General features: G+C 45.8%; 1 protein-coding gene and 1 non-coding gene across 4 annotated transcripts; one reads left to right on the top strand and one right to left on the bottom strand.

The window, feature by feature from the left end:
• Positions 1 to 16: 16 nt before the first annotated feature.
• VXN (vexin) lies at positions 17 to 27,338 on the bottom strand. Of its 3 annotated transcripts, XM_005563451.4 has the most exons (6): positions 27,186 to 27,338; positions 22,885 to 22,940; positions 13,010 to 13,163; positions 8,380 to 8,441; positions 4,870 to 4,967; positions 17 to 2,619 (listed from the first exon to the last, which is right to left on the bottom strand). In XM_005563451.4, exons 1-6 carry the CDS (start codon positions 27,253 to 27,255, stop codon positions 2,436 to 2,438), a joined length of 624 nt encoding a protein of 207 aa, XP_005563508.1. In that variant the 5' UTR covers positions 27,256 to 27,338; the 3' UTR covers positions 17 to 2,435. The 3 variants fall into 3 exon arrangements, with proteins under 3 accessions (XP_005563508.1, XP_073854976.1, XP_073854975.1); XM_073998875.1 differs by lacking the exon at positions 4,870 to 4,967; XM_073998874.1 differs by lacking the exon at positions 8,380 to 8,441.
• LOC123575344 (U6 spliceosomal RNA) lies at positions 17,526 to 17,632 on the top strand. Its single transcript, XR_006700642.2, has one exon. It is a non-coding gene; the product is annotated as a U6 spliceosomal RNA (small nuclear RNA).

The raw sequence follows: 27,338 nt of genomic DNA, 5'->3' as shown, positions 1-27,338 counted from the left end.
TAATGTCACAAACAAAGCAGATTTTATTTTTATTTGAATTGGCCAAATAAAATGTTCTATACAAGGCAAACAGTTCAACATGAAATATTTAAATTAAAAATAAATTACTTCCATCCTATATAAATCTCTAGCTGCCACATACAAATGAAAGATATCAGTTATAAATGAAATAAATTAAAATAAATGGTTGTAAGGAGCTAGGTGTGGTGGCATGTACCTGTCATCTCAGCTTTCAGGAGACTGAGGTGGGAGGATGGATGCCTTGAACCCAGGAGTTTGAGACCAGTCTGGGCAACATAGCAAGATCCTGTCTTAAAAACAAACATCATTGTAGGATCCTCTGTTACGACCAGCATAGGTTACTGGTTTGCTCCCTAACTTGGTTCTGGACTCCAACATCTCTATTGAATAAGATTATTGAACAGTCCTTTGGGACAGCCCCTTCTTAAAAGAGCACTTGATGCCCAAGTCTCCAAATCACGTTCAGGTATGAGGATCAGGTGTTCAGAGTCTAAAACAATGGTTGAAGAGCAGAGAATGCAAGGTGGAATCCCAGAAGCCCAGGCTTCTCAGCCACCCTCTGCATTCTTATGGTTCACCTGGAGATATGGAAACAGGGAACTCAGCAAAAAAGCATGCATAGGCACAGAGCAGCAGTCACACATAGCAGTTGAGTCTGAGACCTGTAATGTGGCCAAACACTTCTTTGTACCAACATATGGCAATTTCCAGCACTGTCTTAGGCTGAATTTACCATAAGATCTCTGGTTTCATTAAGTGAGCTAGATTAATTTAAACCTCAGAATTAGAAAACAAACCTTTGGGGGCAGAGTTTAGTCCACAGATGACAAATATACAAGGCATGTGTCAACTAATCCCTCCATGGGCAAGCATTACTAATTGACCACTGCATTCTTCTATCTCAGATTCCATCTCTACACAGCACTTCGGGCAGCCTCTACCCATCAATCATGTTTAGTGTTTGGGATGAAAATCATTTATTAACCTTGGTCCTTCTCTATGTTCTGAACTATTTTGCGTGAAGGAGTAGCTGTAACACAGGCATCGAAGCCTGACACTCACATGAGTTAGGTGCCTTAGTCTAATCATTTAACTTCTTTGAATTGGCATCCATTAAATGGATAGGGCCACCTAATAGAATTGTTAGAAAGATTAGGATGATACATGTAAATTGCCTAGTATCATGCCTGAAACATAGTAGGCATTTAATAGATGATAGCTATAATTATCATTATCATCATTATTATTATGTTATAGTTTTAAGGCTACTAATGTTGACAATGGAATTGATGATGACATTTTCATTGATAGAACAAAAGCATAGTATCATATATGAGGTTGAACCATGTGAAATTGATGCTTGTTTTTGACCTACAAAAATGGCAACTTTTTCTGGTTCAAGCTAACATATAAGATATAATAATGTATTTCATTCAAATCCCTTACTTGTTCCAACATTATCAGTCTTCCCTTCAATGGTTGCCCCCAGAGACATACTCTCTTACCATTTTAAAATTTCCCCAAATCAGTTGCTAGAGAGTAGGCAAAGCAGGTAGTCCCCTGGAGAGAAGTTGAGGACCTGGTGTCTGGTTCCACTATCTGGTATCTGGTCCCGTAACCTCCAAAGGCCTCCATTTCCCCCTCTGCAGATTGGGAATAATTGTGCTTTCTTCCACAGGGGTTTTGTGAAGATAAGAGATAATGGATGAGAAAGCACTTTCAAAAGTTCAAATTATTATACCAAAGCAAGGGATTATTGATTCTACTAGACTATGCCACTTCAGAAAACATTAGCAGTCAACATTTAACTTTTAATGTTTTTCTATAGAAAAACTGCACATAAAAGAATAGAGAGTTCATGCAATCATGCCAAATGGCCATGAAAATCAACCTTGAATATACTCTCAAGTGGATATTAGAACTACTAACTTAATATATAGTGCTTTGTCCTTGAAACTTGTACCTTGTCAAGGTGAAGTAAATGCAGTAATGGAAACAGTAAGAACCATTGTGTTTACAAGTGCCTCAAAGTCAATTTACACTAGAAAATCACACACTTTAGAGCAACTCACAAGGAAGACAGAGGAATTGCTTTTTTCCTTCCTTGGAGGTCTTTAAAATGAGCTGAGAAAGTTTAATTTTTTGCTTAAAGATAGAGATACAAACTTTATGACCTCCCAAAGTCACTTTCAGACCAATGGCTTTAGCAGTTCTAAGAAGGGACAGTTTTATATTTTGCCTTCGAGGGACATTTCTTTCCTGTGCTCTATCCCAGGGTGATCAATGAGTGAGGGAGGATAATGGGTTTGGACCAGCTACTAGCAGAGGTGTGTGTGGCTCAGTTCCAATCCTGAAGTGTTTTCCTCTTGTTCAGGGAACCTCGGCCAAAACAGGGCACCTGAAGAGGGTCACCTTTAGTCGGCCTCAAAGGCGCTGTTGGTGGCTCCCACATATTCAGACTTCTTCTTGTGCCTTGTCCACATTTTCCGGAGGATGCCGGGGACCCCGCAGGAAGCACTGCCCGTCAGTGGTAGAGAGGCTTCCACTCCTTGGGGAAGGGCTGGATACTCCTCAGTCATCTTCTTGAGATGTCTGGATCTAAAGAAAAGCCAGGAGTGGGTGGGGAGGGTGGTCCGCTCACAAGCCAGACTTCATTTTTGCCCTAGAGAAGAGTGGCCAGAGCTCTATCTCCTCTGCTCCTCCTCTGTGACCAGGATCCACATAGCTGTAAGGTCACTGTAGGGACCCTCACAGGAACGGCTTCCCCTGGGGAAAGCTTCCCATGGTGTGAATGGAGGAGGTGGCCCTGGACACGCTGGTTCAAGGATTTCAAGTTCTGCTCCTGTCCCCCTGCTCTGGGTCTGGTCTTGCCAAAGGCTCTGCATCCCTACCTCTCCAGCCTCTATGTGAACAAACTTGCTGGAAAGGACAGGTCCCCAAGCAACAGCTATTGAAAAAGCATGAAGTCTGGGATGGGTTCCTGCTTCCCATCTGCTGTGTGACCTCAGGCAAGCGACTTAACCTTTACCAGCCTCAATTTCTTCATGTGCAAAATGGGGATAATCTCATCTAACTCAAGGGGCTTTTTGGAGGAGGAAAATGAGAGAGTGAAGCATCTGGCACACTGTGGGCCTCAACATGTGTTCATTCCCTACACCCTTCTCCCCTTAGGTGAAAGAAATGGTGGCCTTACTTTTCTTTTCTGCAACCAGGGTCCAGGAACAACTTGAAATGACAATGATTGAGTTTAGAGAGAAGGGAGCCATTTAGAACCCTTTGCAATGCAGCCATGTGGACTGAAAGGGTGGCCTCTGTCACCGCACAGTGAAGTTTTTGCTTGTTTACACCAGCAGTCAGCAACAGTCGTTGCCACTTAAATATTGTACCTCATTAAGATAAAATAAATATGATCCAATCTTTTTGGATATTTATTGGATATAATAGAATCAAAGAAAAAAATTTTTTGTTTTCTCCAGTTAAGTCCCCATACATTGAGTGACACATGACTTGGTTTTTATAATTCTTTCTAGCCAACCTTCTGTCACTCAGAAGTGCTCCTCACTAGCCTGTTCTTGCTCTGACCTCCCATTGCTTTCAAAGTGTGCAGTGCTCAGGCTGACGGTGTAGTCTGCAGCCCCACCTGCGTGCATCCAACATGTTCCCAGGTGCATGGCTTCCCAACTACTAGATGAATTTCCTGAAACATGTTGACAACAGCTTGTACTAAGCTCTCCACACATTATCTCTTTCAATTCTCAGGCCGGGTGCGGAGGCTCATGCCTGTAATTCCAGCACTTTGAGAGATCAAGGCAGGTGGATCACTTGAGGTCAGGAGTTTGAGACCAGCCTGGCCAACGTGGCGAAAACCCATCTCTACTAAAAATACAAAAATTGTCTGGGCATGGTGGTGGCCATCTGTAGTCCCAGCTGCTTGGGAGGCCGAGGCTGGAGAATTGCTTGAATACCGGAGGTGGAGGTTGCAGTGAGCCAAAATTGCGCCACTGCACTCCAGCCTGGCGACAGAGCGAGACTCCCTCTCAAAACAAAACAAAACAAAACAAAAACCAAAAAATTAATTCTCACCACAACCCCCTAAGATGGGTACTCCCTGTGATTCCTGTTTTACGCTTTTGTTTTTGAACGGATGGGGACAGGAAGGCTGAATACCTTGCCTGAAGTCATGGTGGGTCGGTGGCAGTTCCAGCCTAGAAAGCAGATCTGAGAAAAGAACCTAACCCTTCGCCACCCTGAAATGCCTGTAGTGTGGAGGACATAGTCCGGGGCATACAGGTATGTGCTGAATCGAGTTGAAGACTCACTGTCTTGGTGCAAGGCAGAAGGCAGTGTCACTGAGGGGTGTTGGGGTTATCCACTCCTGCCTCCCTAGCTGCCGGTTCTGGATGAAAGCGAGTAGTCACACTGCAGTTGCAAGTGTGGTTTGAAACCTCTGTACTTGACACACTTCTTAACTGGTGGGCAGGGGACCCTGAACTTACTTATGAGACATTTCTGATGCCCACATGCTTATGGGAGGTTCTGAATATGGCTCGTGATTACATTCATCTAATTAACCAAAAAACCTCCCAAATCACTTCTCCAAGCCTAAAGAGTGGCGTTAATGAAGTGGAAACCATGAAAAACTCTCCCATTTAATCCTACGGAAACAGTTGATGAGGCACTGCAGAGACCCAGGATTATTGGCCTCATTAAAAGGTAACTTGCAGCTGGCATGGGTTTGTGTCAGCCTCTCCAGGGTCTGTCAGCCAAGCGGCCTGGTGCTCTTCTGGGGAAGGAAGGATCAGGACAGTGGGAGGCCACAGGCGGTGGGGCCAGAGATGCAGCACTTACCCTCTCATCAGAACAGCTCCCTTCTCTGTGCCCATGACTGTCGCCTCCAACGAGGCAGAGGTCGGAGTTTTCACTGAGATCCGGGGCACTGGCGGAATCTGCCATGAGGAAGCGGGAGGGAGTGTGAGGATGCATCTGCCTTCCCACTCTGGCCCTGACTGAGGCCGTCTGCAAGTGGGGATGACTGAATGGAACCACCACCGCCCGGGCATAGTCCTCATCATTCAGCAGGTGTGGGACTGCCTGGGAGGGCTTGATAAACAGTGCCGGGCCCCACCACCCCAGCTTCCGAGTCCGTGGGTCTGCTGTGGGCCTGAGAATCTGCATTGCTAACAATTCCCCAGATGCTGCTGGTGCTGCTAGTCCTGGGACTCCACTTTGAGCCACTGACCTAGAGAAACTCAGGAGAGAGAAACAAGAAACTGGAGACAGCGCAGCTCAGTCTTATGTGGCAACTGCCACCCTCACACTTCCATCATCACTGGTGTCCAATTTGTTGCTAAATTCTGCAGATTCTTGCTTTGATTAGGCTGCGTAGGGTAGAGCCAGCCCAGCCTCTCCGTTTCCTCTGCTGCAGCCTTCAAGCGACAGTGACCTCGGACCTCCTTGCTTCCGAGCAGATCTACCACATTCCTCATGCCCCTCCTTGGGCTCTAGAAGCATAAGTCACCCCCACCCCCGCCCAACCACCTTGCAGGGCAGATTGACTCTGCAGCTGTTCCTCCAGGCTCCTCAGCACAGGACGTCCTCATCTATGCAGCTCGGCCTCCCATTGGTCCCTGTGTGTGTCAGTAGCTCCACTGCCAGCAGCGGATGCTCCCTTCTCTGATGCTCACACAGCAGCACCTCCTCCTTCACCCTCTGGCTCTAGGCCTCATCTGTCTCCCCTTCAAGGCTGCTTCCTTCAGGAAGCCTTCCCTGAGGCTGGTGGCCCACGGTGATCTTTCTCTGTCCTCAGATCCCCACAGCACTGAGTGTCTATGTGAGTAGCAGGGTCTGGGACTGGACCACTTGGCAGCCCTCCTCACCCGTCCCAAAGAGTGGACAAGTACTCAGGAACATAGAGAGTTAACGGAAAATTAACCAGTGGCCTAACTAGGGCTAAGTCCAGAGGCCGCTTGGACAATAGACACACTCTGTGCTGTGTTCTTCCCCCTAAGCCCTATCCAAGGCTTCAAGTCACCACATTCCTAAAATCGCTGGGAAATTCCCGGTCAAGGGCACTTTCTTCATCCCTCCTCCCGCCCGGTCAAGGGCACTTTCTTCATCCCTCCTCCCGCCCCAAGCTGGCTGACTGTGGGCAGAGCTGCTGCCACCTGGTGTCCATCTGAACGCTTCCTTCCCGTTAAGCCATGGGCCGGTGAACTCCCACACCCCTCATCTCTGGGTGAAAGGCCTTGTTCCCACTCTTTTCCCCTGTCCTTAGGCCAGTCTCACCCAGCACACTTCAGCACTGACTGGGATTTAGCTGTGTGAGCCCTGGATTGCTCTCCATGCTGAGGTCACGGATCTCTGATAAGCTGTGGGACCCCAGCCCCAACAATCTCCAGGCCCGAGGAAGGGTCTGTTGTGCTGCCTCCTCTTCCTCTTCATTCTTTTTTTATTTTTGAAACTGAGTTTCGCTCATGTTGTCCAGGCTGGAGTGCAGTGGCAGATTTTGGCTCACTGCCAACTCTGCCTCCCAGGTTCAAGTGATTCTCCTGCCTCAGCCCCCCAAGTAGCTGCGATTACAGGCATGGCTCACCACGCCTGGCTAATTTTTGTATTTTTAGTAGAGATAGGGTTTCGCCATGTTGGCCAGGCTGGTCTCAAACTCTTGATCTCAGGTGACGACCTGCCTCCGCCTCCCAAAGTGCTGGGATTACAGGTGTGAGCCACTGTGCCTGGCCTCTTCCTCTTCGTTGTTATTCTCTCCTTTTGTAACTATATCCCCATCACCACCCTATACCCTCCCAGCTTCCTCTGGACTCCTGCTGTCACTGCCTCTCTGCCAAGGACACTGTCTGAGGCCAGCTTAAGGGCTGGGGCCAGTCAGCCCAAGATCATGGCTACCTGCCTCTTGACCTTGCTTTTTCTCTGGCTCAGGCGAGGGCAGCTGTTGGAACTGTCACAGCCTGATAATCTTCCCTCGACATCAACCGCCCAGACCTCCTGGTTTCCCCTGAGTACCAGGTTGGGAAGAGCAAACAGCCCTGTGTGTGGTTTTCCTAGAATAGCAATAACCTAAATGAGATTCCCTGGATTAGGTCTCCTGCCCAGACCAGGAGCGAAGCAATCTCTGTCCAATTTGTTTGTGACGATGAGGGCCTGGCACAATAACTTGGGTCTCTTCTGCTTCTCACATTGCACCACCTACGGATCTTGAGAGCGGATATTCAAAAAGTCTAGGATGCCTGAGCTGACCTCACTTCCAGGCACTGCTGACTCTGCTAACCAAGAGGGAACCCAACATTCACGCCTAGAGATGAGAGAGATGTACTGATAGGCCTGGAGATGTGCCACTCCATCTCCTTCAAGGAAGGACAGCTGCCCAGCTGTGGGAGGGAGGACAGCAGGGTGGGTAGCAGAAAGCTCTTAATTCCTTCAGGTGGGCTTGGCTGTAGAGGGCCACCTTGTCAAGGTCACACCCTTCCTGGTACAGCCCACATGCCTTGATGGAGTGAGAAGGGAACATAAAAGCTTGGTCATCTTGGCCTGACTCAGACCAGTCTGAGTGGGTAATGCTTGTCCCGGACCTCCCCACAAGGTGTTGAAGCCCTAGTCCTGGATGTGACGGTATTGTGAGCAGGGGCTTTGGGAGGTGATTAGGTTTAGATGAGGTCGTGAAGGTAGAGATCCTATGATAGGATCAGTGCCCTTATAAGAAAAGGAAGAGATGTCAGGGATCTCCCTCTCCCCACATGCACAGAGGGAAGGCCATGTGAACCCACAGTGAGAAGGTGGCCATCTGCAAGCCAGAAAGAAAGCCCTCACCAGATACTGAATCTGCTGGCATCTTGATCTTGGACTTCCCAGCCTCCTGAACTGTGAGCAGTTGTTGTTTTAGCCATCCAGTCTATGGTATTTTCTTACAGCAGCCTGTGCTAACTAAGACAGTGGTGTCTGGTGTTTCATAGCGCGTGAGAACCTCATATCTCTTTTCCCCTGTGACTGTGCTTGGGAATTAGTCAGGCAGGAATTTCTACCTGGCAGGGTCCTGTGATAGAAACCTGCCCATCCCACCCCCACCCCCACCATGTGTAAGATGTCTATTGGATAATAACTTCTTTTGTTTGCCTAAGACCTGAATTTCTTACAAGAAAGAGAGAAGCAGCCAGGGATGTTCCACAAGGGCAAAAATTAGAGCCAACTGAGAGCTTTTAGGAGCAAAGAACAGCCAGTTATGCTTTTCTAATAATCCTCAGGCCTGGAACAAAGAACACTGAGTCTCTCTTCATGGCACAGGAGAATTAGACATGACCAGAAGCTTAATGCACAACAGATACAACTAAGCAGGCTTATTCTACTTACCAGAGATTTTCCATATGCTCGATTCCCACACAGATTTGATGTTTTGGGTTCAGAAATCCCCACTGTAACATTGAACAGAGGAGATATTACTCAGTGGTACTCTGTGTTCTGCCTCCCCCTGGCTCTGCATCAATTACCTTGTTAGCCAATCAGCCATGGCAGGGAATTCCTAAAGGCCTTTGTACCAAGCAGCAAAACCAGGCAGGAGGGTCAGGCCATGAGGCAACTGTCACTCTTCTAGGGGAGCTGGAACTAAGGCCTAAATAAGATCAGTGTGTCTATGTACGTTCATTAACTATAACAAACATATCCCTCTGGTGGAGGCTGTTGATGGGTAGAGGCTGTGCTTGTGTGTGTGGGGAGGCTGTGCTTGTGTGTGGGGGCAGGAGGTATATGGGAAACCTCTACCTTCAGCTCAGTTTTGCTGTATACCTAAAACTGCTGTACAATTAAAGTCTATTTAAAAATAAGATCACACGTGTGGATTATTTAGCACTATGTCTGCATGCAGTAGGTGCTCAGAATGTGCCTTCAGCTCTTCCTTCCTTCCCAAGGCCTCAGATCACAAGACGTTAAAGAGGTTCTCAGAGTTAAGTCTTTATCGCTGGGATCAGTTATTTAACACGGTGCTCTGGATGCCCCTCTGAAAATGGGCAGAGAACACTTCACGCGCGTGCTGGGAAGGAAGTGCAGCCGCATAACATGGAAGGACCGGAGTGTATCAGATCAGAATCGTGGGACGCTGGCTTTACGAGAGGTATGGGTGGAGAACCTTGGAGAACCTTCTTTCTAATGCCTTTATTCCTGATGCCCCAACCTAATTCTGAGTAGGTTTTGCCCTGAAGCTTCTGAGGATTCAGGTGTTGAGCTGAGGTAGCTGACAGAACATAGGGGAAAGCTGGCTTTCAGCACAGGTCTCTCTGGGGCAGGTGTCCCAGGACAAGCCCCATCTGACTGTACTACAGAATCTAGAAATAACTCCCCTCCCACAAGAAAATACCTTAATGCAAATGAAATCAAGTATTACAAGACTACCAAGATTAAACTATAATGAATGGAGCCCTGGCACAACTAATAATAATAGCAGCTCACATTTTTGTCTGTACACCAGGCACTGTGCTGAACATAAACCGTAAAAGTATTATCTCATTTAATCCTCACCACAGCCTTTCTTTTCTTTTCTTTTGAGACAGGGTCTCACTCTGTCATCCAGGCTGGAGTGCAGTGGCATACGCAATCTCTAGCTCACTGCAGCCTTGACCTCCTGGGCTCAATCAATTCTCCTACCTCAGCTTCCGGAGTAGCTGGGACCACAGGTGCACACCACCACGCCTGGCTAATTTTTGTTTGTGGAGATAGGGTTTCGCCATGTTGCTCAGGCTGGTCTGGACTAGTCTGTACTTTCCAGTCAAGGAAACGAGGCTTTAGAGATACATAACAGTTATGATAAAGCCAGGTAAGGGTGATTTAGGGAGTAGCGAACTGACTTTGGGTGGTCTTTCAGGGTTAAGGAGGCTTGACTGAGGGACCCTCTACCCTGGCTAGGAGAAAGCGGAATTTGCGAGGTGGAGAGACACAGGGAAGGCAATCTGCAGAGAGAACAGTGTCAGGGAAAGTCCTGGGAAGCAGGATATCATGGAGCTGTCACAGAACTACTCCACGGCTCAGGGCTGTTCTACGTGATAGAACGGTGAGGACAGGGGTGTCATAGGAGGTAGCCTTGGAGACGTCAGTGTGGTCTGGAGGGCAGAGGCCAGGAGCGGACACAGTACTTAAAGCTGAGGGCGCACAGGGGCAGATTTCTGCTCTCAAGTGGACCTCTCTGGTAGCCTGGTGGGAGGGGCTGGAGGCTGGGCCCTTCACTGATGATGTTCTCTACACAGTGGAGATGAAGGGAGGGGGAGCCAGGGTAGCTCGAGGTAGGTTTCAAGAGGGCTAGGAGAGAAATACCTAGGAGTTGATGCTGTCAGTGTTTCATGTCGAAGGGGTGGGGAGGACAAGGTGGCATTAGGGAAAACATCCTGGGGACTTGCTGGGATGAAGGATAATAGCCCCCACTGAGAAGGGAGGAAAGGCTTGAACAAGTTGGTTCTGAGGTGCCTGAGGACATCTCAGAAAAAGTCCTGGAGGCAGCTAATTCTCCCAGGCCCAGGCCTGGGGACTGCCCCATTTCCAGGCACCTGAGAGTTTCTCAGTCAGGTCTCTGCATTCAGAGTTCCTACAATTCCCAAGATTCCCCGGAGCATCTTTCTCCCAGGTGAGACAGCTACTGCGTCCAGGTGCCGTCTATGGCTCAGGAAAAAAGCAGTTCCAAAATCTGAGCTCCCTGGAGACAGGCACCTTTCTTGACAGGAGGATGGTCTGGCTTTGACTCAGAAACATTCCCTCCCTCCCACCCACTCTGGAATCTATCAGATTGGAGGAGGTGAAGGAATTGAACCAATCCCCAGCCCAGTCTCTCTCTCTCTCTCTCTTTTTTTTTTTTTGAAACCTCACTGGCATATTTCCTGCATGAGCTGACTGTCACGTGCTGGGCAGATTCTCTCCATATCATAACTTATTGCTCTTGTCTTTTAGAATAAAAGACTGACTCAGGCAGCTCAAGCTTCCACAAACTACTTAGAAAGGAATGAAAGTGATCCCTAAAACTAAACAGTTGGAAAGACATTCCCTGTGAGGAAGAGGCACTAGCTAGGGAATCAAAAGACCTGAGATTTATCTTGGCTCTGTTGCTTACAAGCAGTTCGACCTTGGGTAGGTCAAACAGTTTCTATGGTTTCAGTTTCTTCTGGAAATTGGCAGAGGGGCAATTGCAGTAAATCAGAGGCTCTCTACGTTCAGGTGCATTAGAATCACGTGGGGTGGGGGCAGTGAAGGGTGGTGGGGAGAGGGTTGTTAAAACACAGATTAATGTGCCCTAAACCTGGAGTTTCTAATTCCATAAAATTTGCATTTCCAACAATTTTCCAGGGACTGCTGCTGCTGCTCCCGGGACTCCACTTTGAGAACCATGCATTAGATCATCTCTAAATCCTTGCTGCTCAATATGTTGTGCCCAGAGCAGCAGCATCTGGAAGCTTGTTAGAAACATAAAATCTTGGGGCCTACCCAGTCCTACTATATTTGAATCTGCATAAAAACAAGATTCCTAGGTGATTCTTTTGCATATTAAAACTTGAGAAGCATGGCTCTAAACTCACTTTATGATTTTATAGAAAAGATAAATATTCTGTCTCTTCTTCTTTCCACACACACATGCACCCACCCACCCACCCACCTATATATAGACACAGAGAAAAAATCTATCTCGTCTTAATTTGCAAGGCAGATTGTGGTTTTCCTAATGCTTTCAAACTCTGCATACATATACGTGTATGTAACCACTTAATAGAGAATATAGCTTGATGTATAAGTTCTTATGCAAAGGATCAGAGGAGCAGGATTAGGTTCTTAGCAATCAAAGAAATCTTGGTGGCCTGGTCTAGCATCTACAAAGGGAAAACTCAAAGATGGAAGGGACTATACTCAGTAGAGTCTTATTTCAGTTCTTGTAATATACAAAATTGCCAACGCCCAAAGGCTTTCCGAAGGACACCCTGGACTTTCTATTGTATATTTTTGGAGTTAAAATATGAATAACTTTAGGTTGTGGGCATAACGGAAATAACCTAAACCAGCAATTAAAGGCAAAATACCATCATAGACTTGGGTGGGCTAAAGGCAGATTCCTGGTTAGCTGCTTGGGGTGGAAGCCATTAAAAACAAAAATAGTATCTAAGGTAAAACTATAATGTTTCCAGTTTTCAAGACAAACTTACTCCTACATTCTTGTTATAGATTGTTGTTTGGGTCATTCAAATTTAGAATGGTAAGATTTTATGATGGCAGTTTATGAAGAGCCTGTACAATTTTACACACACACACACATTCTCTCTCTCTGTGTGTGTGTGTGTGTGTGTGTTAAATAAATTATGTGAGCCTCCTTTGCTTCATGGGTCATGATTTTCTCTACCCCAGAGCATTCTGATTTACACTATCTCTAGAATACAGTAGCACCTCCTGTGGAGCAAGATGGTAGATAAGGGCCCATCTCAGTGGGTCATGCTTATAATCCCAGCACTTTGGGAGGCCTTAGCCAGTGGATCACTTGCATTCAGGAGTTCGAGACCAGCCTGGGCAATATAGCAAGACCCTGTCTTTTAAAGATAAAAAAAATTAGTTGGGCATGGTGGCTGTGCACCTGTAGTCCCAGGGAGGCTGAGGCGGGAGGAAGGCTTGAGCCCAGGGCAGTTAGCTGTGATTGCTGCCACTGTCCCTGAGCCTGGGCAACACAGTGAGACCCTGTCTCAAACGAAAAAAAAAAAAAAAAAGAAAAAAAGTATTTACTCATTACGTACACCTAGGAGTGATTGTTTATAGGTAGAAGATGTGTGGGGCTAAGGTAAGGCCTGACAGCAGGTGCTTTTGTGGTGGAAACAGCATTTACTTGGGAAAGCACAGGTGCTTGGTCACCTGGCGCGACTGAGGCCGCAGCCACCGCCAACGCTGCCCTGACCTGGGCGTGTGGGTGGCTCTGAGTGGGTCCCTGCGCCCAGGGAGGTGCGGGAAGCTGGGGCCGGGACTCACGTACCGGGTCTGGCAGAGGTTTTGGTGGGGTGGGCTGTGGGCGGCCGTGCGGTCTGGAGCCTCCCGAACCTGCGGCCGTCGCCCGGGTCCCTGCGGTCTCCGCGGTGGGGCAGCAGCTCCAGGGGCTGGTGCGTGTACAGGTCCGACTCGATCACCACCTGCCGGGCGGGGGAAGTGCGGTTAGCCCACTCCTCTGCTCGGGCCTCGGGACCCACGGTCCCCAGGGCGGGAGCTTTGCAGATGGAGCTCGCGTCGAGCAAGTTTCTTGATCCTTCCTGACTCCAGCGAATTCTAGTGGCAGCGACAAAACCTGGGCAGGAAACCGGCCAGAAGTGGCTGCTTTATTTGACTTCAGACTGCCAAATGGTGCCATGGTGCAAGCAAATGAGGGTTCTGGAGGGGGCAGGGGTGTTCTTCAACAGCAAGCCCTTCACAGAGTTAGGAGCCTGGGCCATCAGGCCAGAGATCTGGGCAGGTCAGCTGCCCCGTCGCCTGACATGTTTTGACAATAGGACAGGCCTTGAAACGAGGGCAGTTCTGGAGAGCGAGGTCTTACAGTCTTTGTAGCTGAGTGGACAACACCCTTGTTCATGCAGAGGACAACTTTTTGGATGCTCTAGCAGAGCGAAGACCTAGGGAGAGGGCTCAGGCCCAACTTAGTCTCAGGTTTTTAAAAAGAAAGAAGCTGCTGGCAAAATGGAGCAGGGGACACGGGGTGCTCTCCTACCCGCGCCCCCACTTCCCAGACCAGAGTGCCTGGGTCAGGGTGGAGCTGGGAGATGAATTTCCACTGGGTGTGGTTCTGTGCACGGAAATCTTGATAAGCCAGAACAAAGGGCCCAAAGCTAAAATGTTTTCAGTCATCACCACCTGCTGAGTAGTTATATTGGGAAGTTACTCTGTTAGAGTCCACCAAAATGGGCCTTACTTTTTTTTTTTTTTTTTTTTTTTTTTTTGAGGTGGAGTCTCACTCTGTCACCCAGTCTGGAGTGCAGTGGTGTGATCTCAGCTCATTGCTAGCTCCGCCTCCCAGGTTCACACCATTCTCCTGCCTCAGCCTCCCGAGTAGCTGGGACTACCACGGAGCCACCACGCCTGGCTAATTTTTTATATTTTTAGTGGAGACGGGGTTTCACTGTGTTAGCCAGGATGATCTCGATCTCCTGACCTCATGATCTGCCTGCCTCGGCCTCCCAAAGTGTTGGGATTACAGGCGTGAGCCACCATGCCCGGCCGGTATTTTTTTTTTTTTTGGAAAAGAATGTAATAAAAATACTTAAATCATTGAGATAATTTAAGTGTAAAAACTTGAGACAAATAGTAGCCATTTTATCTTACTATGGAGAGTCGTGAAGGGGAATCTTGGTAGTTTGGGCTCTGATCCTGAATATTTATATATAGGCAGGACACTGGGTCATTCATTCTGGGGGTGGGGGGGTGGGCAGCCCTTTCATCACAGCTGTTCCTGATTTTATTTTCATTCTCTCAGCATTGCTCTCAGAGAGGAGGAGTGAGGACTGCTGCGGAGTTCTCAGACCCACTTTGTAGAAGGAGGAAGTAAGGCAGGATGTGAAGCCTGGAGTCCACAGGAAGACTGCCGCTGCCTTCCAACATTTCCTCCTCTGAAAGGGAGACAAATGTTCGCTTTCAGGAACAAGAACCACCACCTCCCCATCTCTTCTCTGCATGGTGGGGAGGGAGAATGGGGAGGGAGAGAGTGGAGTGACATTAGCTGCTCAGCCCAGCAGCCAGATGGATGTAGGAGGTTTCCTGGGGCTGGCAAGGAGGCCAGCTATTTCCCAGGTTGCGACTGGGGACGTGCCTCCTCCAGCCCACCAAAGCATGCCAGTAGCAGGAAAGGAAAGAGGAGAAGGGCCCAGCTCTGAGCCTTCCTGTTTCTTAGCTGGGCCTGATACTTGGTTCTCATTTTCCACAATAACAGAGGCTCTGAGATGGCTGCAGCTCAGTGGGTTAGGCCCGTCCCAGGAAACAGACAGCTAAATGGATGCATGTGGCCTCCTGAAAGGCTCCTGGCAGCCTGGTTTATTTTCTGGTCTATAGGACACAGTCTGAGTTTGCTGCTGGTGGTCTTAGAACACACTGGTCTGAGAGGAGGCTTTTTAGCATCCTGAGTTTAGGAGCAAGATTAGAGAATTAGGATGGTGGTATGGGATGTTAATGAGCAGGGAGGAGGAGAGATAAGGGTTGAATGCTGAAAGTTTCCTTTTTTCGGCCAGCAAACTGTCAGCTGAAGTCGGGGAATGTACTAGAGTAACAAGCGTTACCACAATAAAGTAATACTCCCTTGCTGGTCATAGAGAGGTCAAGGTAGGAAAAGCAGAAGACACGAGCTAACATACAAGCCTCAGGATCCCATCCGCTGACATCTTTGATTCACACTTCTGCTTATTTGTTGCCTAGATTGCTGATAGGCAGTTAGAAAGACAGTCAAGAAGACCGAGATAATAGAGAATCACAATGCTTTGGGGCTGAGGGGATCCACAGAAATGTTCTAGCCCAATTCTAGCCTAATTTTATACATAGGGAAACTGAGGCCAAGAGAGGCCATGTGTCTTACTCAAGACCACAGAACTGTAAGGGACAGAGCCAGGATGAGAACCATGGTTTCATGCCTCCTAAGTGCGTGTTCTTGGTAAACCCATAGAAGTGCCTACATTCAGGCTGGGCGCAGTGGCTCATGCCTGTAATCCCAGCACTTTGGGAGGATGAGGTGGCAGATGGCTTGAGCCCAGGGGTTCAAGACCTGGGCAACATGGCAAAACCCTGTCTCTACAAAAAAAAAAAAAAACACAAAAATGAGCTGGGTGTGGTGCCATGTGCCTGTGGTCTCACCTACTTGGGAGGCTGAAATGGGAGGATCGCCTGAGCCCAGGAGGTTGGGGCTGTAGTGAGCTCTGACCATCCCACTGCATTCCAGCCTGGGGGACAGAGTGAGACCCTGTCTTTAAAAAAAAAGAAAGGGCCTACATCCAGATAGGAATTTTCAAGTGCAAGTGCAATTGGTTGCTCTGTGCATTTCTTTTCTTTTTCTTTCTTTCTTTCTTTCTTTTTTTTTTAATTTTGAGACGGAGTCTCACTCTGTCACCCAGGCTGGAGTACAGTGTGGCATGATCTCGGCTCACTGCAACCTCTGCCTCCCGGGTTCAAGCAATTCTCCTGCCTCAGCCTCTCAAGTAGCTGGAACTACAGGCACGTGCCACCATGCCCGGCTAATTTTTGTATTTTTAGTAGAGACGGGGTTTCACCATGTTGGTCAGGCTGAGCTCGAACTCCGATATCAGGTGATCTACCTGCCTCGGCCTCCCAAAGTGCTGGGATTATAGGTGTGAGCCACCGTGCCCGGCACTCTGTGCATTTCAAAAAATCAGGAGAACCCCACAAATATTTCTCCTCACAAGCTTGAAATCTGGGAAGAATGTGACCTTTGCAATCTCATTTATCCATCTTTTCTGATGGCTGACCGCCTGCTTATTCTGAAGGGGCCACAAATCTCCATCGTCGTTGCTCCATGCCAGAAGGCTTAACTGACCCACATCTTTGTGTAAGTTTATCCCCTTGAGCTACTCCTATGATAGTGGGCATCGGGATGATCAAAATGTCAATAAAATTGTCTAAGAATTAAACAAATTAAAGACTGGAGAGACCGTCTAGAGAAGGAACAGTGTGAGGCTTTGCCTTGAATTTGGAAGAAATACAATTCAAGAAGAGTGAGAGAGGAAGGAAAGCTGACATTAAGCATCGCTCGGGGAGGAAAGAGATATTTGAGAAGAAGGAACCTGACATCCATCCACATGGTAGTCTAAGGGATGAGAAGAGACACAAATACAAATTTGAGGCCATAGGAAGTTGTAAATATGGGTACAGTTGCAAAATAAGCATTATTTTCCTCATCAAGATAACCAGTCACAATTGCTTTTAGATCACCAAGTTGGAGAAGACAAAGACTCAAAGGGAAGCCAAGGATCAGTTGGTTAGGGACACAAGAGACCAGAGACAATTCTTTCCTTTTTGGGATTCACTTTTCCCATCTGCAAAAGAAGGAGGTGGACTAAGAGACATTGCCTGTCTTCTAATTTGAATGGTCTGTATGACTGGGGCTGAGTTTTACAAGCAGAGGCTAGGCTAAGCTAACTGTTAGGGGAAATCAGAAATTCAGAGGAAAGTGCAAAAGGCCAGAGAGCACTCCTGCGCTGTCCACCTGGAGGAAGACTGAATATGGGAAGACAAGAGCCAAACTTCTTGACCAAAAGACTGAAAGATCTGTGGTGAAACTTTCTTAAACTCCAAATTACCCACGGACAACTCCTTCTCTTTCAATTTTTGGGAATACCTCACCCACTGCTCCTTGAAAGTTGGGAGCATTTTCCTTCTAGACTTTGGGATTGAATTTTCAGGGACCATGAGAAGGATCAGAATCAGTTTCCCTACAATCAAATTTTCCATCCATTAGAAACCCTTCTCTTTCTTAACATACAACAGGTTCTCGAAAAAGGCATATAGTGCTTGCTTCAGCAACACATACACTAAAATGGAAATGATACAGAGAAGAGTACCATGGCCACTGTGCAAGGGTAACACGCAAATTCATGAAGTATTCCATATTTTTACTACACGGCCATAAAAAGGAACAAAATTGGCTGGGCGTGGTGGCTCACACCTGTAATCCCAGCACTCTGGGAGGTCGAGGCGGGCAGATCATTTGAGGTCAGGAGTTTGGGACCAGCCTTACCAACATGGTGAAACCCCATCTCTACTAAAAATACAAAAAAAATTAGCCAGGCATGATGGCGGGCACCTGTAGTCCCAGCTACTCAGAGTCTGAGGCAGGAGAATCACTTGAACCTAGGAGGTGGAGGTTGCAGTGAGCTGAGATCACGCCATTGCACTCCTGCCTGGGCAACGGAGTGAGATTGTCTCTCAAAAACAAAAAAACAAAACAAAAAAACCCAATAAAACAAACAAAAAATCACATCCTTTGCATCAACATGGATGCAATGCAGCTGGAGGATATTATCCTAAGCAAAATAACACAGAAACTGAAAACTATATACTGCATGCTCTCACTTTTAAGTGGGAGCTCAATATTGGGTACACGCAGACACAAAGATGGAACTAATAGACACTGGGAACTCCAAAAAGGAGGAGAAAGGGAAGGGGGAAAGGGTGGAAACACTACCTATTGGGTATTATGTTCACTACTTAGGCGATGCTATCATTAGAAGCCCAAATCTCAGCATCATGCAATATACTTATGTAAAAAACCTGCGCACATACCCCCTAAATCTAAAATAAGGAAAAGGCATATAACTGAGAGAAATATAGGCAAAAGACATGAGTAAGAAACCTGTAGGGAAAAAAACGTTGAAATGATCAATACATCTATGAAAAGACAAAGAATCACATCAATAATTATAGAAGTACAAATTAAACAGGATATGTTTACCTATCTGATTGTCAAAGACTAACAACATTGATGCCACACAGTATAGGCTCAGCTGTTCTGGAAAAGCTGTTTTAAAACGTAATTGCTAGGAATTTGTCAATGGCTATAAAATTGTTTCAATGTTTATCTCCTTTGGCCTAGGATTTTCATATCTATAAATTTATCCTCAGAATCATTTAAGAACATAAAAATATGTTCAAGAATTTGTTGTGGCATTATTTAATAGAAAAAAATGGGGAGCCCTATTTATTGATAATTTGGTTAAATAATGAATCTAGAAAACTTCAGGTTTGGTTTGGGTAAAACAAATTATAGTGCATTCATACAATGTTGTATTATACAGCCGCTATAAAGAATGAGGTAGGCCAGGCATAGTGGGTCAGGCCTGTAATCTCAGCACTTTGGGAGGCTGAGACACTAGGTTTGCTTGAGTCCAAGAGTTCAACACCAGCCTGGGCAACATGACAAAACCCTATCAAAAATAATAATAGTAATAATAATAAATAAAGATTTAAAAATGTTTGTGTATATAAAAAAAGAATAAGGTAAAGCTATACGGATGAATTGGCATAGAAAGATATTCAAGATTTATTAAGAGAAAGAAGCAAATTGCAAAGCAGTACATTATCAGATAATAAGGCATAATATAGTTTAGTATATGGAAAGTTTTCACTTAAAAAAAAAAAAAAAAAAAAAACCTGGGCAGGGCGTAGTGGCTCACGCCTGTAATCCCAGCACTTTGGGAGGCCGAAGTGGGCAGATCACCTGAGGCCAGGAGTTCAAGACCAGTCTGGCCAGCGTGGTGAAACTCCATCTCTACTAAAAATATTTTTAAAAATAGCTGGGCATGGTGGTGGGTGCCTCTAATCCCAGCTACTCAGGAGGCTGAGGCAGAAGAATTGCTTGAACCCAGGAGACAGAGGTTTCAGTGAGCCAACATGGTGCCACTGCCCTCCAGCCTGGGCAACAGAGTGAGACTCTGTCTCAAAACAAAACAAAACAACAACAACAAAAAAACCAAAACCAACCAAACAAACAAACAAAAAACTGGCTGGGCACTGTGGCTTACACCTGTAAATTTCAGCACTTTGGGAGGAGGCCGAGGCGGGGAGATTGCTTGAGTCCAAGAGATTGAGACTAGACTGGGTGACATAGTGAAATCCTGTCTCTACTAAAAGTACAAAAATTAGCTGGGTGTGGTGGCCCATGCCTGCAGTCCCAGATACTCGGGAGGCTAAGAAGGGAGGATCACTTGAGCCCAAAGGGGTCAAGACTGTGGTGAGCTAAGACCATGCCATTGCACTCCAGCCTGGGTGACAGAGTGAGACCCTGTCTCAAAAAAAAAAAAAAAAAAAAAATGCCCAATACTTATTGAATGCTTATATGTGTCAGGCTCTGGACTAAACATTTTATATGCATTAAATCATTTGCCAAAAAATGAGAAAAAAATTAAAAAAAATAAATGTGGCTTTTGTTGCAGAAGAAAAAAAAATCATTTGCTCCTTTCCATGGTTCTTGAGATATGTTCTCTTATTATCCTTATTTTAATGCTAAGGAAGTTGAGTTCCACAATAGCTAAGCAACTTGCTCAGGGTCGCATAGCTAGAAATGGATAGAACTGGGATTTAAACCCAGGCCATCTGACTCTGAAGTCTACATATCTAACCCCTCTCTTCTGTAGCTTCTCAGGATTTGCTGATAGTATACAGTAGTCCCCTTTCATCTATGGTTTCAGTTACCCTTGGTCAAGTAGGGTCTGAAAATATTAAACAGAAAATTCCAGAAATATTCCATAGGTTTTAAATTTTGCACCATTTGGAAAAGTGTGATGAAATCTCACACCAATCCACATGGCCCCTCCTGGGGCATGAATCATCTCTTTGTCCAGGGTCTCCATTCTGTGGACAACCTCCACTTGTTAGTCACTTAGTAGCCATCCCGGTTATTAGATTTAAAGGACATAGTGATACAGGGTTTAGTACTCTCCATGGTTTCAGGCATCCACTAGAGGTTTTGGAACATATTTCCTGCAGATAAGGGGGGACTACTGTATTGTATAAAATTTTATATAGCATATACTGCTTTTGGATATAAAAAGGTAATACATTTATATACATGTATATATTTACATGTATAGTATATGTACATGTTATATGCAAACAACAGCTAGTAAAACTCCATCTCATTCAAAGAACATTAATTTTTTTTTTTTTTTTTGAGGCAGGATCTCACTGTTTGCCCAGGCTGGAGTACAGTAGCATGACCATGGCTTACTGTAGCCTTGAACTCCCCGGCTCACATGATCCTTCAATTTCAGCCTCCCAAGTAGCTAGGACAACAGGAGCATAGCACCATGCCTGGCTAATTTTTTTTTTTTTTTTTTTTTTTTTTTTTTTTTTTTTTTGAGATGGAGCTGCTCTGTTGCCCAGGCTGGAATGCAGTGGCACGATCTTGGCTCACTGCAACCTCTGCCTCTCAGGTTCAAGCAATTCTTCTGCCTCAGCCTCCTGAGTAGCTGGGATTACAGGTATGCGCCACCATGCCCAACTAATTTTTGTATTTTTGGTAGAGATGGGGTTTCTCCATGTTGGCCAGGCTGAGCTTGAACTCCTGACCTCGGGTGATCCGCCCACCTCGGCATCCCAAAGTGCTAGGATTACAGGCCTGAGCCACTGCACCTGGCCGCCTGGATAATTTTTTGACTTTTTTTGTAGAGTCGGGGTCTCATTATGTTGCCCAGGCTGGCCTTGAATTCTTGGGCTCTAGCTAACCTCCTGCTTCAACCTCCCAAAATGCTGGGATTATAAGTGTGAGCCACAGTGCCCAGTCAAAAAACATTTTTAATGGAGAATAGGCTTTTGAAAATTGAGATACTTCAAAAATTGAAAGGCTATCCTATGAAAAATTGTCGACCGGCCGCGGTGGCTCAAGCCTGTAATCCCAGCACTTTGGGAGGCCAAGACGGGCAGATCACGAGGTCAGGAGATCGAGACCGTCCTGGCTAACACGGTGAAACCCCGTCTCTACTATAAAAAGACAAAAAAACTAGCCGGGCGAGGTGGCGGGCGCCTATAGTCCCAGCTACTCGGGAGGCTGAGGCAGGAGAATGGCATGAACCCAGGAGGCAGAGCTTGCAGTGAGCTGAGATCCAGCCACTGCACTCCAGCCTGGGCGACAGAGCAAGACTCTGTCTCAAGAAAAAAAAAAAAGGAAAAATTGTCATAGAAATAGAAACTCCAGTACAACCAAGAGGAGACAATTCAGTTTCAACTTTAAAGCACAAAGATGTATTGACAGTTTTTATGTAAAGACATTTATATATAAAATGGGAATTGCACAGCATTATTAGGCTCTAAAGACATGTAAGCTAATTTTAGAGTAAGGCATACGCATGTTAAAGCAGCAAAACATAATACAAAAAGAGGAAAGCCAATGCTGGTGATGTTGGTGGTAAATGGACAAGCACTACTGGAAACCCCCCAGTTGTTCAGAATTCCTGACAGTATGTGACAAAACTGTAAAAAGAACTAGTTTGAGCAAATCACAATTCTCTACATCTAGCACAATGTTTGTCACACACAGTAGGAATGCAAATATTTGATGAAGGAGTGGATGGATGGATGAAATTGTTCTTATCCTTTTACCTGTTTATTCTACTTTGAGGCCTATGCTCTGAGGAATTAATCCAAAAGAATAGTATTTTGGCCAGGTACAGTGGTTCATGCCTATAATCCCAGCACTTTGGGAGGCCAAGGCAGGTGGATCACGAGGTCAGGAGAGCAAGACCATCCCGGCCAACATGGTGAAACCCCGTCTCTACTAAAATACAAAAAATTAGCCGGGTGTGCTAACATGCGCCTGTGGTCCCAGCTACTTGGGAGGCTGAGACAGGGGAATCCCTTGAACCCTGGAGGCGGCGGAGATAGCAGTGAGCCAAGATTGCGCCACTGCACTCCAGCCTGGTGACAGAGCGAGACTCCGTCTCAAAAAAAAAAAAAAAAAAAAAAAAAGAATAGTATTTTATATAAATACATTCATTGATGTGCTATTAATAATAGTTAAAAAAAATGGAACATTATGAATGCCAACAATAGGAAAATACCTAGATCAGGAATGCTATGTCCATATCATGGACTCTGTTTAAACAAGAAAAAAAAAATGTGTGCATAAAACAAGGCTTACTCTCTGTGCCTGGAGAAAATGGCAGAATAAGAGGTCCAGTTCTGGGTCACTCGGTGTCTGGTTGACATTTGTCAATTATTTTGGTTAAGTGGAGAGCAGAGAGTGCAGCACCCACCACACGGAACACTGAAACCCTCCTGGCCACTGAGAGCTGGGGAGGGAGAGTGAAGAAGCCTGGCATTGCTTTTTAAATGAAAGTCAACCAAACAGCATCAAAACTAAAGTTTCCTTACATTCTTGGTCAAGAGGTGTTGAGAGCTTTTGGCTCTTCTTCTGGCTGGACTGGATACTGCAAAGACAGAGAGAAAGAAATGGTTTTAGACAACACCAGCGAGGCTGACATAGCTATAGTAACAACACTAAGAAGGCTTGAATCTCTGGCAAGGCAGGGGCATAGAGGAGGAGATGGCAAAAAGAGACAGGGTCATTGCGATCGAAGATGTTACTTGGCTTGAGTACAGAGTTCATAGCTGCATTACTCACAAGAGCTGAAGTTTGGGAACAACCCAAATGTCCACCAACAGATGAATGAATAAACAAAATATGGTGTCTATATGTGATGGAATATTACTCAGCCTTGAAAAGGAATGGAATTCTGATACATGCTACACATGGATGAACCTTGAACACATGGCACTAAGTGAAATAAGCCGGACACAAAAGGTCACATAGTCTACGATTCCTCTTAATATGGGGTTCCTAGAGTAGTCAAATTTATAGAGACAGAAAAACAAACAAAAGGACAAAAAACCAAATTTGTAGAGACAGAAAGTAGGATGGTGGTTACCAGTGGCTGGAAGAGTGGGGGAATGAGTTAGTGTTCAATGGGTTCAGAGTTTTAGTTTGGGATAATGAAGAAGCGATAGGATGGATGGGGGTGATGGTTGCATAACAATGTGAATAGACTTAATGCCACTGACCTGTACCCTTAAAATAGTTTTTAAAATGGTACATTTTGTTATGCATATTTTACCAGAATTATAAAAATACTTAAAGAAATTAACCATTAAAAATGTTACTTGGTTGGGAAAAGGTGTGGATTTTGTTGAAAATGGAGACACCAGGCGTCTGTTTTCCATGTTGCTGCTAGGATGATCCACCTACAACTTAAATCCCACCATGTCCCTGCCCGGCTTAGAACAGAAATGACTTCGTGTCAAATATCAGATGAGTGACAGACGAGTGCTGGCCTTGTTATCTTCTGCAAAGCCTGAGAAGCCTGCAGAAACGAATGCTGGTTAGCAGCCAGAGCTCCTGGCTCCCTCCCTTGGCTTGGTGTGAATCTGAACTTGATGCTTTGCCAGTTACCAGCTATGCGACTTGGTTAAATCTCTCTCTCTCTCAATCTCTCTCTCTCTCTCTGTCGCACTTTCCTCCCTTCAAGACAGGGATCATAATGGCACCTACCTCAGAAAGCTATGGCAAAGATTAAAGGAACTCATCCTTAAAAAATCCTTGGTCTAGCACCTGATGAGGAATGAATTCCCAGGAATCAGAGGTAGTTATGATTTTCCTCTTTTTTCTGCAAGATGAGGGCAGGTGGGAGGAGTAGGTGATGGCTACAGATGATAGCATTCTGTTAAGATTTCTCTTTCTGGAACATTCCACGTTTCCTCCTGCTATTCCCCAATTCCCCTCACCACCCCTTCCCCATTGTTGCTTATCCCAAATGAATTATTTTGAATGCTATGGTGTTGTTCACCCAGAGTTAAATCCACTGAAATAACTTCTGGCACAACTTTTTCATAAAACCACGACGTTTATCTATTGTAGTTACTGTGAATTGTGCTGATGAAATCTTTCCCTTAAAGGGCTCTCATCCTTTCAAGAAAGTAAAACCACACACATGTTCTCACTTACAGGATTGGTCTATGTCTGTGCCTTTCAAAATACTTAAGAAGCAACATAATATTTGCTATTGCCATATTTTGGGGAGGTTTTAAGATGGCTCAGTTAAAAAAATGTGTATGTAGATATTGGGCTGAACTCAATATGTATGTGTTGGAAACAGGGATGTAATACAAAAACAATAAATGTAATGATGGCTCACGTTGCACTACCCTGGGTGATGGCTTGTTTATCTCTTTTACAGCAACTTCACAAGGTAGCTACTCTTTGTGAACTCCCCTGCACAGATGGGGATGCCTGAGGGATAGAGGGGCCACACAGTCGATGTTGGAACAAGGCCCACACTCCTAACCACCAGGCTGCACTGCCCATACTGCTGAGGTTGTACTGGGGAAGGTTTGGTTACTGAACATCCTTAAGCATGGCTAACCCGCAGCCTTTGGGAAACGGCACACCAGGGAGGAGCCCTTGTTAGATAGAATCAAGCGACTCTATTTATACAGTTAGGGGATATGGAATGTAATGAAGAATTATCACTCTCTCTCATGAGTGGCGACTCAAGACCTGCTAGCGCTGTCTTCTCTCATGGAGAGCCCTGTTTGGAGGCTTTGGAGAAGGCCAGTGAGGCCAGGCAAGAAGTGAGAAGAGGTGGACTTAATTCATCCATGATCTAATACAAAATGGCCATAATCCTTTTCTAGAGAACAGCTTCCTGAGCAGTGAAATGTCCGTGAATACCAGTGAATACTTTGTTTAATACCAGGAGGTGGCCATGAATGAAAATGACAAGGAAAAAAGATAAGATTACATATTTATCTTTGACGGATCATGTTGATTATTGTAAATACAAAATAAAATTGGAAATCACTTTGTAAGTGATGTATTTAATGGTGCTAACTACATGCCAGCTACTGTTCTAAATGCTTTATATACATACTCATTTATTCCCCATATGATCCTGGAAGATAAGTTGTTTCTCCCATGTATAGCAGTGGAAACTCAGGCCCAGAGAGGTTAAGTAGCTTGCCCAAGGTCAAACAGTGCAGAAGTGGCAGCAGTCCCTTAACCACTTGGTCTTTCACTTTTTCTCCCTTTAAAAATTTTGTAAAGGGAAATGAATGATAGAAAATAAACACATGTAACATTTTCATATTTGCTTCTACTTTGTTTTCTTCTCATATACAAGAAACACAAAATCAGAGGCAAGGTTTTGGTTCTCTTTCTACCCTTCCCTAATTCTCCTTCCCAACCTTCCCAAGGCTACTGAGATCACTAATTTTATCTGTATCTTTCTGGTGTATGTTTTAGTATTTTTCTGTAGATACATATCCATAAACAATATATAGTATTGGTTTATATTTTCAAATTTACAGAAATGCTATCATACATATATAATTTTTCAGCCTGCGTGTTTGGCACTCAGCATTATGCTTAGATCTACCTATGTTCATATGCATACATCTAGTTTATTCCTGTTGACAATGTATAGTATTCCATAGCATGACGGCACCACATTTTAACCATTCCCCTCTTCATGGACACTTAGGTTATTTTCAGTTGTGCCCTCTTAGAACCAATGGCACTGTGAACATCCTGGGGTAAGAGGAGTTCCACCCAAAAGCGAAACTACTGATTCCCAGGGTCAACTTGGACTTGCAGAGTTTCCAGAGGGAATTCCAACTCCTGCACGTGGGCGGCAGACTCCCAGCTCTTTTCCCTCTCTCTGGATCTGGCAGTAAATGTCTAAAGCTTAATTTATGTCCTGCAGGCTGTCTCTTTGTGGCCAAACGGAATCTCTCCCTCCCCTGCTGTGCAATGGCCCTGTCGGCGGCTGACACAGGGGAAGAAAGGAATTGTTTGAATGTGGACTCACAACACCAGCAAACACCCAGCCCACTTCATTCAAGGCTGACAATGAGACCAGGGGCTAAGCCTGAGTCATGGGGATGGATGGGAGGGGGCAAGACAGGAGCGCAGGCAAAGAGCAGAGGCGGCAGGAGAGGGGGCCATGCTTAGGAGGGGGTGAGGGGACTGCCCAGGAACCAGACACTTGGACTCATCAGAACCCTCACACAAAGCCCTTAACGCCATTCACTGAGGACCACAAGAGCTTATAAAGTCAAGATTCTCGTGTCGCATTCTCTGGCAGCATTAGTCGCAGGTTAAGTTTGCAAGGTGGCCCTGGGTTCTGTGGAGAAGCCAGTCCAGGGTCAGGGCGCTCTCTGCTTCATTGGACTTCAAGCAGCCGCCGGGAGTATTTCTCCGCACATTGCATGGCACAGTTAGAAGTCATACTTTTAAGCCAGCTGTTCTCATTTCAGAACCCACTTGCTCACTGGAAAAAATGAAAGTCTCTATCTAGCTGCCCCGGGATTTTGTTTTCACCTGTGTCCGCAGCAATTGCTTGCTGTCACTTCCATTGTTGTACTGGACTGCTGGTCCTGAATTTAATGAAACAGGGAGTATTTAGCTGCTCTCGCCTTCCCCTTGATGGATTGTTTCTCAGTGATTGATGTTTATCCTTGTGCCTCTTTCCCCCCTTCAAAAAATCAAATACCATCAAAACAGAGAGTCCGTCAGACCCCAGAGACCTGAGGATAAACCGTAGTAAGGCAGCATGTGACTGTCCTTCCCCTCCTGCCTAATATGCCACGTTAAGGAAACGGTAAAGGGCAATTTCACTCACCCTTGGAAGGAATCACGGTGGTGAAAACTTCTATGTTCTCGTCACTGCAGCTGTAAATCTGATGCATCATTTCAGCCTTCTCTTCCCGAAGTGCCTGGCAACTGGAGGCCTCTGTCTCTGGACCCCTAGTCGCGAGGCATCCTAATCCAGTCT

This window comes from Macaca fascicularis, chromosome 8, assembly GCF_037993035.2.
Source record: "Macaca fascicularis isolate 582-1 chromosome 8, T2T-MFA8v1.1".
In the NCBI taxonomy this organism is placed as follows: Eukaryota; Metazoa; Chordata; class Mammalia; order Primates; family Cercopithecidae; genus Macaca; species Macaca fascicularis.
The sequence above is the reverse complement of the archived record's forward strand: the minus strand, read 5'-3'. Positions and strand labels throughout refer to the sequence as shown.

Bases quoted from the DNA above. Each gene is read 5' to 3' on its own strand.
- VXN (XM_005563451.4), bottom strand. From the start codon at position 27,255: ATGATGCATCAGATTTACAGCTGCAGTGACGAGAACATAGAAGTTTTC. The intron at 22,941-27,185 runs GTGAGTGAAATT...CTGTCTTTGCAG, and splicing joins CACCGTGATTCCTTCCAAGG to TATCCAGTCCAGCCAGAAGA. The intron at 2,620-4,869 runs GTAAGTGCTGCA...GCTTTTCTTTAG, and splicing joins GGAGCTGTTCTGATGAGAGG to ATCCAGACATCTCAAGAAGA.